General features: G+C 38.5%; 4 protein-coding genes across 5 annotated transcripts; 3 read left to right on the forward strand and 1 right to left on the reverse strand.

The window, feature by feature from the left end:
* Positions 1-122: 122 nt before the first annotated feature.
* On the reverse strand, positions 123-1,021 carry LOC149727416 (adenosine 5'-monophosphoramidase HINT2-like). Its single transcript, XM_089889690.1, has 3 exons — positions 753-1,021; positions 485-583; positions 123-358 (listed from the first exon to the last, which is right to left on the reverse strand). The coding sequence occupies exons 1-3, from the start codon at positions 864-866 to the stop codon at positions 191-193; spliced, it is 381 nt and encodes a 126-aa protein (XP_089745816.1). The 5' UTR covers positions 867-1,021; the 3' UTR covers positions 123-190.
* Positions 1,022-1,240: 219 nt separating this feature from the next.
* LOC149727417 (ras-related protein Rab-39B-like) lies at positions 1,241-6,564 on the forward strand. 2 transcript variants are annotated; one of them, XM_089889648.1, is made up of 6 exons: positions 1,241-1,435; positions 3,609-3,750; positions 4,003-4,112; positions 5,069-5,183; positions 5,358-5,479; positions 5,781-6,564. In XM_089889648.1, exons 1-6 carry the CDS (start codon positions 1,323-1,325, stop codon positions 5,893-5,895), a joined length of 717 nt encoding a protein of 238 aa, XP_089745774.1. In that variant the 5' UTR covers positions 1,241-1,322; the 3' UTR covers positions 5,896-6,564. The 2 variants fall into 2 exon arrangements, with proteins under 2 accessions (XP_089745774.1, XP_089745773.1); XM_089889647.1 differs by having other exon boundaries at positions 1,243-1,435; positions 5,003-5,183.
* Positions 6,565-6,667: 103 nt separating this feature from the next.
* LOC149727418 (E3 ubiquitin-protein ligase HACE1-like) lies at positions 6,668-9,222 on the forward strand. The gene has a single exon (XM_089889613.1). The coding sequence runs from the start codon at positions 6,673-6,675 to the stop codon at positions 9,220-9,222; it is 2,550 nt and encodes an 849-aa protein (XP_089745739.1). The 5' UTR covers positions 6,668-6,672.
* Positions 9,223-9,666: 444 nt separating this feature from the next.
* On the forward strand, positions 9,667-13,784 carry LOC149727419 (spermine synthase-like). The gene is made up of 10 exons (XM_089889658.1): positions 9,667-9,794; positions 10,010-10,136; positions 10,314-10,401; positions 10,821-10,894; positions 11,249-11,424; positions 11,498-11,624; positions 11,873-11,990; positions 12,183-12,374; positions 12,718-12,833; positions 13,614-13,784. The coding sequence occupies exons 1-10, from the start codon at positions 9,731-9,733 to the stop codon at positions 13,651-13,653; spliced, it is 1,122 nt and encodes a 373-aa protein (XP_089745784.1). The 5' UTR covers positions 9,667-9,730; the 3' UTR covers positions 13,654-13,784.
* The last annotated feature ends 738 nt before the right edge of the window (positions 13,785-14,522 follow it).

Below are 14,522 nucleotides of genomic sequence, written 5' to 3' on the forward strand. Positions count from 1 at the left end.
GAGGTTGTAAGTTCGAGGCTTGCCTCTGCTACTATTGTGGGCGTGAATTGTCAGCCATACTGAAAAATCGATCACCCACAAAGTTTAAGAACTGCTCTGCCCACATAAATAACACAACAACATTCACTCAATATTGCGTTTATTTTGTTGTCCAGCATCATCTAACGATTGCAACAGGCCCCACTAGCAATCACCCAGGTGGCCACCCCAACTGCCGTCCCCCCATCACATGCAGATGAAGATGGTACACCGACTGTGCCCCGTTCACCCCGTCGTTTACAACCAATCGAAACCCATCGTCGCTGATCTTCTCTTGCTTTGCTACCTTGCTCGCTACCACCATCATGTGGCCAAGTAGCTGCAACATAGAGATCAAACAAACAGAATTATTTATGGGTATAATTAGTGGCGTCGATTTTGTAAAATTTAAGGATAATATAAAGCCAGCAAGTTGCAACGAAACATGGAAATATTATATACTTACCTCGGGATCATCACATTTTGACAACTGTGCGATCGGTTTCTTTGGAATGACGAGGAAATGTACGGGAGCTTGGGGTTGGATGTCTCGGAACGCTAAGCACTGTGGGGGGGAGGTTTCGTAAGTATTTAAATAGATAAAGAGCATTTATCTAATCATAAGGGCAACGACAGTCCTTATTACACAGGTGTTCGTGTTCCGTTACATAAACCTTAGTTACCACGTGTGTAACTCTGTTTTTTAATTGCCACAAATAATGGCACAAACCAACCTTATCGTCTTCATAAATAATGTCAGATGGAATTTCTTTTCTAACAATTTTCATAAATATCGTTTCCCCCGCATCTCCCCCAGCATTTTGAGCTTTCTGCACTTCGTCCGACATTTTGCTACTTACTAACTTGGGCCTTGTGTGTCCCCCTTGTACCGCGTGTGCAAATTGGGCGTCGTGTGTCAATACTTAATATTGTTACCAACAAATATTTTTACTTTAAAATTAAGAAACAAATAATTTGTCACCTTTGAACTCTTGACCCCTTGACTTTAATTTCACGCTTTATTGAATATTTAAATTGGTGGGTGATTTCCCTAAATTAATATCCCATAGACATCGTGTAAAACACACGAGGTTAATCGATTGTTTTGTCATAAAGCAAACAAAGCGAAGATTAGAACGTCGCGGTGTTTCGATTGATGTTTTAGAAACTGCAATACTTTGAATGTTAGCGTTTGTTTCGTGAGTTTTTTGTTTTAAGTTTATGAATTATAGAAATTATGAATTTTGTTTCAGAAGTTCCATTTTTTTATATTTTACCTGTAACTGTGTAGTATATTGCGTGTAATGTTTAAATTGCAATACATCCTGAGTTTGTCCACGGCTCTGCTGGAAGGATTGTTTTTCTCCGGATTAGTCTTCGGATGGCCTTCTATGAGCTCGGTGCTGGAAAGTGCGGGGTATTTTAATTATTTATGCGATAATGACGTCACTAATGCAACAAATGTGAGTGTTTCAAATATTTCAACAACAACAACGTGCAAACTTCAACAAGAACAAATAAGTTTAGTTTACACGGTAGCTACACTAGCGTTGTCGTTCTCAACAATATTCAACGGCTTCATGTTTGATTACTGCGGCACCTGGTTGTCACGTGCCGTCGCCACCATCTTGTTCGCCACGGGATGTTTCCTCATGTTTACATCCTCCCCTTCAACATCTTTGTTCCTCTTCCCAGCCATGTGTTGCTTCTCCGTGGGAGGAATCTTGATGCTTATCACGAATATGCAGCTCGGTAATTTATTCGGACAAGCTCGTTCCTCTGTCATAACTTTACTTAACGGAGCGCTCGATTCTTCTTCCTTCGTTTTCCTCCTTGTGAAGCTCGCGTACGACAACGGGTTCTCCCTCACCTCAATCTTTCAGTTCATGGCGATTTGCTCTCTCTTCCAAATCCTCCGGACTTTCCTTCTGATGCCTCGAACCCACATTCCATTCCCCCTCCCATCTTCTTCATATAAATACGGCATCCATGATTGTGGTTGTGGTAAAGATGACCCTGACCCGGCAGAAGCCGCGGATAAATTGAACGAGGACACCGACGATGTGGTTGATGGTGAAGACGACGTCTCTTGCATGGATTGTTTGAAGACCGTTCACTTTTGGTCCAACTTGTTCCACATGAGTGTTTTACAACTTAGGAATTATTTCTTCCTTGCAACTTTTACAACATGGCTGCGAACATTGCTGCCGGAGAATGATGACTCTCAATTCACTTTATACCTCAGCGCTTTCGGTATTTGTCAATTCTTTGGCGTTGTGACATCACCGATCAATGGTTTGCTTATCGACGTTGCAACAAAGATATTTAAACGTGAAACCGACAACGATAAATTAGCTTCCTCACAAGCTGTATGTGTTTCAGCATTCGTGACTTGTATCCTTGGAGTCATTTTCTCTACAGTTGTCACAATTCCAAACCTGCCAATCCAATATTTATCGTTCGTTCTCCAAGTTGTGTTTCGTTCATTCCTTTACGGGGGAAATGCGAGTTTCATCGCTCTCTTGTTTCCTGGGAAGCATTTCGGTCGTTTGTACGGGTTAACCATGACACTAGCCGGCGTTGTGGGTTTCCTGCAGTTCCCGTTGTTTAGTTTGGTCTTGTGGGTTTTTGAAAATGATTTTACGGTAATTAACGTTGTCTTCATCGCTGTGTGCGCCCTCACCGTTATACACCCGATCACTTTGTACATGAGCTGCAAGAAGAAGTTGAGCGTCCAACCAACGTACAAACAACCTGTTGAGATGCAACTACTGACGGCCAACGCTTGAAACAACAACATTAATATTGAACTTTTTTATTTCTGGTGTTGCTAGTTTGCTACAATAATATTAGACACAACTATTCTGGTACTGCGGTTGTTGCAACCATTTTGTTTGCTGCATATTTAGTTGAACTGAGCGTTCTGTTGTTGGGTTGCAACTGCCAGCAGGTTGTTATGTTAGAAACGGATGTTTTGGAAAAAAAGTTAATTTCATTGAACCATTGTTTGATTTGCAACAAAATGAACATTTTTACCAAAACATTCGATTTTAAATTTCAATTTTAGTTTTGTCTCTTTTGTTTTATAAACCTGTTGCTTTTACACAACCTGATTCCACCGTATATTGCTCGAGTATTCACAAACAACCACAATATCCCGTCAACTGTACGACTTACCACCTGTCAATCAAATTCTCATGATGCTAGAAACAAAATGTTAATACACAAAATGTTTTTTATAATTTTACTTTTAACAAAAGTGATTTGTTTTTCTGGTTTTAGAACTTCCGTTTGTAAATAACTGTGTGCCGCGTTCAGGACTTTTTTTAAAACAAACACAATTTTTTTTTATTACACAATATTTTGATTAACTGTATTTTTGCTTCATGTCCTAAGTTGTGTTTTGTGGAGATTAAATTTAAGTAAAACTGTTAAACCCCGTGCTAATTTATTTTAAACTTTGTTAATTTATTGCAACATATTTTAATTCGTGCTACCCGTTATTCAATTATTAGTAATTTAAATATGTTAACTTATCCTGACCGCTATTTAATTAGTCGAGCTTTGTGATTTATTTAGATTGTTTTCAGGTTTTCCCAGATAGTCATGTCTGACATGGTGGCTCGTAGTGAGACAATATGGGCGTACCAGTTCCGTGTTGTTCTGCTTGGTGATTCTACAGTGGGAAAGTCGGCTTTATTACGAAGATTCACCGATGGTTGTTTCTTAGAGGTAAATAATCACAATAATCTGCCTTCGATTGTAATAATAAATATATATTATATTTGTCCTCGGATGGTGATCTGATTCATATACCTCACGTTAAAGATAAAATAAATGAACCATCATATTTAAAAAAGGTCTGTGTTTGTTTTTAAACCCAACAAGGCAACAGATATTGGACAAAAATTAAGCTATTTATATTATGACATCATTTACCCGCATTATGACATCATAGACACATAACAATGGATATTATCCCAGGTATCCGACCCCACAGTAGGGGTGGACTTCTATTCTCGTCTCATAGAAATATCACCCGGCACACGAATTAAACTTCAACTGTGGGACACGGCGGGCCAGGAGAGATTCAGGTGCGTTAGGGATGCACATTACAGAATAATTAGGTATTCTAGGATATCCTAGAATACTTTAATTCGAATCTAGAATTCCGAATCTAGAATTTCGAATCTTTGTATATTTATAGGAAAAAATAATTTTACCAACAAAAGTCAGTTTATTGACTCTTTCATAACAGCCTTGTTGGATCTTGAGTTGTAAAATGATCAAAAATTGTACTATTGGGTAGTTTTTGCGTCATGAAACGTATAGCAGGCTATGAAAAGACGTTGCGAAACGTTTACTCCCGAAAGTCCCACAAACACAAAAATATTTTTTTTCAAAATTAAAGTTTCAAAAATTGTTAATGTAGTATATGAGATGACGTGTAATGACGTCATTAAACAGAATACCGAATTCCGTAATTGGATTCGAATACAAAAGGATTCGGATCTCATGGATTCGAAATTCTGTAATGTGCATCCCTAACCACCCGTGTTATAACAACTGTCATTAACCTCTTAACACAGCGGTTTCCAAACTGTGGTACGCAAGCAACGTATTAACTTCAAACGATCGTCCTTGGTGTATTGACACATGTGGGTTATAAAACAAAGTTTCTTTGTCACGAAAAAAACGACATTTATTACGACGTAATAAATCTGTGAAGTCGTTTTTAAAACACGTTGTTGTAGCAGTTAGGACGAGGAAAAAATAACCCCATCCATCAAATTGTGTTGTTTTCGACGGTTTTCCATTTAATGGGATGTTTAAACATTTTTCCTCTGGTTTTTTATTTGTGAATTCTGGTTTAATATTTATTGTAGGTGGTACAATAAAATTAAGCAAAATATGGTACGGAAGTAGATAAAGTTGGTGAACCACCAACACCAACACAACACACGACCAACCATTGATACTGCAGGTCCATCACACGGTCATACTATCGTAGCTCGGTGGGTGCGCTTCTCGTTTACGATATTTCCAACAGACAAAGTTTCCTCCATGTTGTGACATGGGCCGAAGAAGCGCGACTCCACGTCGCCCCCCGCCACGTGTCATTCGCTCTCGTCGGGCAGAAATGCGACCTAGAGGAACATAGACAGGTAGTAGGGGTTGTGGTCGTGAAATGTGATATGTCTGTATTATTATTGGAATAATCTGCTGATGTTACTGCTTGGTTTACCTTATTATTGTGTCTAGTCTACTTATGTGCAAGCCAGTCATGTTGGTTAGTATCTAAGGATATTCAGCTGCCCATATGTTGTATGTAACCCCAGGTACCAACAGAAGAAGCGTCCAACTTTGCACGTTTACACAAGATGCCATTTATTGAAGCTTCAGCCAAGAACGGGAAGAACGTGGAAAAGTCATTTGTTATGTTGACCGAACTTATATACAGGTGTGTGTTCATGGTGTGCAACATGTGTCCATGGTGTCAACATGTGTCCATGGTGTGCAATATGTGTCCATGGTGTGCAATATGTGTCCATGGTGTGCAACATGTGTCCCAAACTAACATTCATCACAATATATTGTTTGTAGTTTGTCACTTGTGTTGCATCACATTGTCATACATGCAGTCTGTTCATTGTTTTGCAATAATCAACATTGTATTTATTACTATGACATCATAATCGCAATTCAGCAATTTGCTTACCACAATACCCTTTTATTCTTACATAACAATGCTTATTGTGCAGATTAATACAGTCTGGTGACATCATAATGGATGAACAATGGGACGGGATTAAATGTGGTTTGGTCCCGAAACCTCTAAGTTTGGATGAGGACGAAAATAAGTCGTGCTGCGCTTGATGTGGATGTGGTTGACCCGGTGCTCATGAAGTTGGACAATTCTTTTATGATGAAAAGTCGGGTTCAAGTGCTACAAAGTATGTTACAAACAAAATTCAAACCAAACGAATAGTTTACTATAAAATGTACATATTTTTCCTAGAATGGCATCAAGTCTTTTATTCAAATAGAATCATGATGTCATTTATGCAAAACATCTCGTGTTGGTTGTATTTGACTTTTGTTTGTCACGTATAATCCTTTGGACTATTCTTTATATTACCTGGTGGTTATTTTGTTGCAGTATAAACTAACTTATCACATCTGTAGCAGTATTTTATTTCAGCCAAAAACATTTTATTGTTTTTACGTAGTTTTTTTTTAAATGTTGTAAATTTATATTTCCGCAAATTTGTTTCATTTTCTTCAATCATTTCTTCAACATAGATGTTTTATTGAATCATAGATTTTATGGTGTTTTGTTATGTTTCTATTTATGGTGTTTTGTTATGTTTCTATTTATGGTGTTTTGTTTTTTTTGTGTCGTCAGGTTTTTACAAAGTCCTAATAAGTATGCAGTTGCCACATACCTAAGGTTGGCGCCATATTGTTATTACTTCTTTTGCACAAAGTTATTGCACTGTTACGTCATAATGCTTGGTGTTGTTTAATAAAACTTCTAAAGGGAAATCAGGTTTGCTACTAATATTAAAGTTTGTAATAAAAGAAAAAAGGGGTTGTTCTCGACTTGGAAATCTATATTTTCCATTTAGCACTTACGTGCCCAACAGGCGGGAAATGATATTTGGCGGCACAGTTGGGGTATTCCCCTGTCTCATAATATTAGAAATATTTTGGCGAGCGTGGATTTTGTTTGAGGGTAAAATGTGGAGTCCTAGACAGCAATTGATGCGGTTAACCCGTTCGTTGCGAAGTGGAAGAAGTTTAGAGCTTCCTGCAGATTCAGCAGCAGCTGTAAGGATCCTGATGCCAATGGTGTTCGCTAACCAACATAAATCGTTGATGGAACTTCTGGATAATTCAAGTTTCGACGTAAACCACGCAATCGGGCGGTCGAGGCGAACATTGTTGCATATTGCGGCGAACTGTGGGCAGTTGGAGTGTGTGACTGGTTTGTTGAAAGTGGGTGGGGATCCCAATGCTCAAGATATTGCTGGATGTTGCGCAATCCACCTCGCTGCGAAGAACGGGAACAAGAAGTGTGTGGAGAAGTTGTTGGAGGCGGGAGCTGATCCGGATGTTGCGGATATCGATGGAGTTTCATCTTTGCATTGGATCGCTGTAAGTGGGAGGTGGGAGATCTTGAACTTGATCCTTCTTCATACAACGAGGATTGAACCGGAGGATAAACAAGGACACACACCCCTACATGCTGCAGCGAGGAATGGGCACGAGAAGGTGATCGACATCCTTGTGAAAGCAGGGGCCAATGCTAATTATAGAAACGAACATAGTTGGACTCCGTTGCATGCTGCGTGTAGTAACGGGCAACGACAAGCTGTATCTGCATTGTTATCTCACAATGCACAAGTGTGCGTTGACAATGAGGGGCAAACACCATTAGATTTATGTGTACAAGGGGGGTACGGGGTGGCTATCGAACTATTGCTGGATAAATACCCCAAAAGTTTGACGACATTTATTAACAATGCCGTGTACAAGCACGAGTGGTCGATGGAACGCGTGGCAAGCTGCGTTCGTTATTTCGCAACGAAGTCGCTCGGGCGTGAAATATCTTTAAAATTGACGGAAATTTGCGTCGACACTGGATTCCAGTTGTTAAGTTTGTCGTCTACGTGCGAGATAGAAGAATCGAGTTTGTTACGATCGACGTCGCTGTTGATATCATCGTTGTCGGACGATCTGGAGAGTTGTTTCATATTATTCGAACCGCTGTGGAAGGCGCTGGAGGAATGGATCTTATTGCTCGGCAGCAAGCATGAGGGTAACTATGGTAACATGATACCGGGGATGGGAGAAAGGGTGAGTGTACTCATAGAGGTCTTCTGGAAGTGTATTTCAACACAAGATGGCACCATTGGTACCCCGCAGAGGTTTCATGACTTCATCGTTCGACACCATGATGTCATAAACGTCATTATTACTCATAATCCCAAAGTTATTTTCAAACATTTTACGTTTCTACTTCACGACCCCATTCTGATGTCATACTTCATAACCACTGTGACATCACAACCGTTCGAGGAACGTTACGAATGGTTTTATAATTGTTTATACGAGGGTGGTGTGCCATCCACCACAGCCAACCCACCAACCTTGCAAGTACGAAGGGACAAAGTGTTTGAGGACAGTTGCCACGAGTTAAAGAAAATCAACCAAAGTAATTTGAAACATAAGTTTTCCGTCCAGTTTAGCAACGAGGAAGGGATCGGGGATGGCGTGTTCAGAGAATGGTTTAGTGTTTTATCGAATGAGATACTTAACCCTGAGTATGGCTTGTTTATTCAATCGTTCGACGGCTGTTCGTTCCAACCCAACAGTAGATCGTCTATCAACCCAGATCATCTGAGTTATTTTGAGTTTGCGGGGAAAATATTAAGCGTAGCATTATACCACAAGCAGTTGATCAACGGGAGTTTGACGTCATCGTTCTATAAACATCTGCTTGGCAGGAAAGTTGATTACAGAGATGTTGCATCGATCGATCCCGAGTACGCAACAAACCTTCAGTGGATACTCGATAATGACATCACTGAGATCGGGCTTGAGTTGAGTTTTGTCGTCGAAACTGACGTTTTCGGACGAATGGAAGAAATCGAGCTCACACCGGGTGGCAGTAAAGTGGCGGTAACGGAGGAAAATAAGCAAGAATACGTTCAGCTCGTCACGGAGCTACGAATGACGCGAGCCATCCAACCACAACTTGATGCTTTTATCCGCGGTTTCAATGAAATTATTCCGAGTTATTTGATCCGGATCTTCACAGAGGATGAGATGGACCTCATGTTCACTGGATGTAAAGATGTTGATGTTGGGTACTGGAGGAGCATCACTGAGTACTCGGGATGTTACAACCAACATCATCAGGTCATCTTATGGTTCTGGGAGTGTGTGGGGAAGATGGACACGGAGGACCGGTCGTCACTCCTTCATTTTGCAACCGGACGGTCCCGTCTTCCCTCGCCAAGCGTCAAACTGTCCAACACCTTCGTTATATGCAATATGTCGCCACAGAAGAATCTCCTCCCATCGGCAAGCACATGCATGAGCATGTTACGACTTCCTGAATACGATTCCTTTGATGTTCTTGAAACCAAACTATTGACGGCAATTCGGTGTGGTAGTCATGGTTACACACAAACATAGAAACAATATATTGATCGCACCAGCACTGCTTAGAAGAATTATATAACCTGTCGCTACCAGACAAAATAAAATATCTCTTCTAGTATTTATTTGTGTATCGACGCAGAGATATAATATGTTTCCTTACATTATGCTACCAGTATTTTGTCTGTTTATTTTCATTCACCCGGGTTAAAGTCAAACTGTATAGAACGTTTAAACATTGTTGCGCAAATAAATGGCAGAAAGACTGTTTTAAAAACAAAGGGCAACTGTATATTATGTCTATATATTATTTATATTATATCTATTATATATGATGTTTATGTTTTACTCAGCGGCCAGCACTAACCGCTTGTTCACTGTAATAATTTAACATTATCAATTTGCACAATTGGCAATTATGACATCATAATATGCAGTAAATGTTGATTGTCCCGTTGTAAATGTTCCAGAATATTTATTCTTATATTTTGTGATGTAATAATAGATTGTTTTTATTTCTAGAATATTAATTGTTAGATAAACAATGGATAGTTGGCTTCTGGAATTCAGGTTCAAGAAGGAAATTTTGAAAGATTCAAAATTATCAGGTTGGTTGTGAGTTTAATATTTAATAAAAATGGGGGGAATTTTGATCTGAAATTATTGTATAGACATTATTGTTAAATATTTTGTTTAAGTTAGATTTTATTGTTTATTTAAAATGCTTTTTGGTTTATTGGTGTTTCTTGTACAGAAACTTTTTGTTTCTTTAACCATTTTTTTTTACATTTTATTTACAAACCTAACGTATTATTTCCCCCAGAAACTTTTATTGATGGTTTGGTTGAAGCAGTTCACTTTATGATAGATGGGGGGAAGGTTGTGTTTAAAAATAACCATGATTGTGTCAACCAAGGATTCACTGTGTTTATACAGGAACCAAATATAAGGTTTGTATTTTTAAGTTACTCGAGTATTTTTTACCCGTAGCCTGTTTTATTGAATGTTGTTTTGCTGCTAATTCTCTTCGTTGTTTCTATTAACTGTGGGTTACCATCAGCCCTTCGGCGATGAAAATCCGAAAAATATTTGTTTAAATATTTAATTGATATTAATATTCCCGACAGTTCAGTTTTGATCCAAGGAACGCGAGATGGAGTTTTAACGTTTGATCTTCATTTGTTGTCGATGGTGGAACCCGAAGTATTCGATAAAGTGAGTTGCGAGCGTGTGGGTGGGTGGGTGGGTGGGGATTGTTTATATATGGTTGATAATTTGGCCAACCCATTAGTGACCACTAGGTTGGAACAATTGCCGTGAAGTGTCTTGCCCAGAGACACATACGTCCACAATGGTAACAGCATGTCTCCATTACCTTATTTGTAAACACTAAACTAGACATTGTGTGTAAAATATTGTGTGTTATGCACGCACGTACGCATGTGTATGTCTGCATTTACTCATTCTGCCTGTTTGCAGCGAAGTGTTGATACATGTGTTGTTAATGTGTGAATTATATTATTTCAACACCTTTGTTGGTGTATTGCATAGATACGTGTTTATTATACTCATGTTGTAACTTTATGTCGGGTAGATTTCACTTTGTAACTTCTGACACCGAAACATTTTTACAGAAAGTTTTAACTTTTCACGACAAACTTCTTGAACACGAAGGAATCGTTCGAAGGAAAACTTCCGAGTTTGAACCGTACGCATCATGTTTGTTCTTGTTAAATATATTTATTAAATATGTTATAGAAACATGAAACATATAATTAATAATTATATTTGGGGTGTGCGGTTACTTAACTATATTTCGAGATCAGATCAGAATAAAGATTATCTCTTTAAGACAAATTTATTAAAAAGTAAATTATTAGATATGGTTTGTGCCCGCTTACGAGTTAACGTGTATGAAACTCGTGGGTGATTGTTTGTAGCAATAGATATCATATTTATTAATATAAAATAAATTAAACCAAAAAGTCAATAAATATAATGATGGAGGACTTCACCCATATAGAATGGCGAACTAAGTAATTATGATGTCATAATACCACAGGTTGGGTCGAATCAAGCGTGGGCGAACGTTTTCACCATACGAGCGCGCGGCAACGGGCCTTGTCATCGAGCATGACTTTGACAAACTAGTGTTCGATGGAAAGTCTCCGTACCAAACAGTGAGGATTCTTCACTCAATGCAGTTTGGAAACTGTTTGGTGCTCGATAATGATATGAGTGAGTGCACACAGGCTAGGTGCTGCTACCATGTACCTTGGGCAGAAAATCAACACAATTTATGTTTTCACAGATTTGGCTGAAAGTGACATCTCCTACACGGTTGCGATCACCGGGGGTGGTAGAGAGGATTATCGAGGGAAGAACGTTTTGATCCTCGGAGGGGGGGACGGTGGGATATTACATCATCTACGGGACAAGTAAGGGGGGGATTGAGTTGTGGGGCAACAACATTCTTCATACCATTGTGCCGGAGCCCCAATGATCGCATGTCTTGTGGTACAGTGGCTGGGTGCTTGCATTGTAACCGAAGGATCATGGGTTCAATGCTCGATACTGATAGTTGTATGTGTCCTTGGGTTTGCTCCAACCCAGAAGTCACTTATAAGTTGTGGCATCCTCTGGTGTCTGGCTCCCATCATGTGATCAAAGATACTTTCATCCACAGAGGAGCTCGTATGATCACGATGATCGACATCGACAGGATGGTCGTTGATGCCGCGAAGATCCATCTGCGAGGGATTTGTGGCGATGCAATGGACCGAGAGGAAGGAGATAATTATAAAGTAAGACGGCTGTGGTGTTCTGACCAAGTTATGTAAAAAGAAGTAAAAAAACATGAATTCAATCTCCCATGAAAAATAAATATATTTAATTTGTGTTTCTTTCTAATATTGAAATAAGAATAAATATAAATATTCATTATTATATTTTCAATGCATAATAAACTAGTATGGTATGTTTGACCACAATCGTAGATAATTGTTGAAGACTGCGTTCCACACTTGAAGAAGTTCGCAGCCGAAGGTCAAAAGTTCGATTACGTAATTAACGATTTAACGGCGATCCCAATCAGTTTGGAACCAACTGGGTCGTTCTGGGATTTCTTGAGGTTAATTTTGTCGCTTTCCATCGATGTTTTGGAGGAAGATGGGAAGTATTTTACACAGGTGGGGTTGGGGTGGGTGGGGTGTTATACATCATATGTGTGCGGGGGTCAGTAATACTCTGCCTTTCAACCACTTTCATAGTGTGTATATTAATACACTATGTGTGTATTATTATTTTCCCTTGCAAAAGCCGATGATGTCATTTATTGACGAAATGTATATTTGGAACACTGTTAGTTTGACTTGATTTTAAATACACTAAGCGCTTCTGTGTGTTTGGTATCACTTTGTGTGTGGATGTATGTGTGTGGATGTATGTGTGTGGATGTATGTGTGTGGATGCTATTACTCTGTGTCAGCCATGTAATACACCATATGTACACCAACACTTTACACCACGCAGGGCAATTCTTCAAACATGCGCGACGCGTTACAAATGTACGAGGATCAATTGAACAAACTGGAAGTGAAAGTTTCTTTCAGCAAAGAAACTGTTTGCGTTCCATCTTATCATGAGTTGTATCCTTTGTTTATTGCTAAATATATACTATATTTAATGGTAGATGTAAATACTATATTTAATGGTAGATGTAAATACTATATTTAATGGTAGATGTAAATACTATATTTAATGGTAGATGTAAATACTGTATTTAATGGTAGATGCAAATACTGTATTTAATGGTAGATGCAAATACTGAATGAATGTAACTTACTTTATCCTCGCGTGGCTGGAAAACGACAGTCGTTATCACATAGATTTAACACCTCGTGCCAGCTTACCAGTTACCGTGTATGTTACTTTGTAGGTGATTATTTTTTTTGGGGGGGGATATTTTTTATTTTTTTATGTATGGCTGATAATTTAGACAACCCATTAATGACCACTAGGTTGGAGCAATTGTCGTTCAGTGTCTTGCCCAAGGACACATACGCCCACAATGGTAGCAGCGACGAGCCTTGAACCCATTACCCCTGGGTTACAGGCAGGCACGCTAACCACTATACCACGGCGCCGGACAATACTATATTTAATGGTAGATGTAGGCCTATATACTACATTGGTCACAGTGGTTGGGTGATTGCATCAAGGCTCCTCGTTGCTACCATTGTAGGCGTGTGTATCTTTGGGCAAGACACTGAACAGCAATTGCTCCAAATTAGTGATCAGTAATGGGTTGTCCAAACATACACCTTGTAACTGGTAAGCATTAGGTGTATGAAGGCACCATATATGGTGTGTGATAGACAACTATGGTTTATAAATTACCGTTGATTTTCCTCAACTTTAAACTATAGATGGGTCTTTTACACTTTATGGAAATCTGCACAGTCATGATGACTAATCATCCATCATCCATGAATTTGCATTTTTTTAATGACTCAACATTTTTAAAGTTCCAATCGTGCTGATTGTGATGTCAGAATTTTTTTAATAAAAGCAGTTTGTTTGGTAATTAGGTCACAATACTGACAATGGTTGTTTTCAAGTAATGTTATGATGTCATAAACGATGGGATTGATTGTTATGAAATACGTAACAATCACAAATCAAGTCCCTTTATAAGAAATAGTAATCTATAATGTCATATCGGTCTTTATTGAAATAGAATATGGATTACTTATAGAACATTAGTTTGTTGTAAAATATAAGAGATATAATGTGAAATATGATATTACAATGTTATTGGGCGATGTGCGCGATTCCCCATACCCCCATTATGCCGACAGAGCGACTTAACAGATTATGTTAATTACACATTTCGTAACACTTGATCCTAACTGTTATTCGGTTACAAAATAATCATCCAATTTCATCAGCACAATATTTACAAGTTGATCGCGATTGTAAATGGCAGAAGTACCACTGCAGTGTATTTACGATACTCCCCGTAATAAATTTAACCAAATGCTCTGTTGCGCCACCTAACGTTTTATATTATAAAATCTTTAAATCGCTAGGTTCGCTAAAGAGGCTGTTTTTGGGGGAGTACAAGGTAATGCCTGAAAATTATGGAAATGTAACATTTTATGCTTTTAAACAATTTTTATTCATGTTTGAAATATTATTTTGATGTTTAATTAAATGTTTTGTTAAAGTCTTGCGAAAAAAAAACAAACCTTAATTGGCTTAAACTTTATTAATTTGAGTTTTCTTAACATTTTAATTATTCTTTGTTTAGTTATTAATGTTAAAAGTTTGTTTTA

This window comes from Ciona robusta, chromosome 12 (genome assembly GCF_009617815.1).
Source record: "Ciona robusta chromosome 12, ASM961781v2".
Lineage (NCBI taxonomy): Eukaryota > Metazoa > Chordata > Ascidiacea > Phlebobranchia > Cionidae > Ciona > Ciona robusta.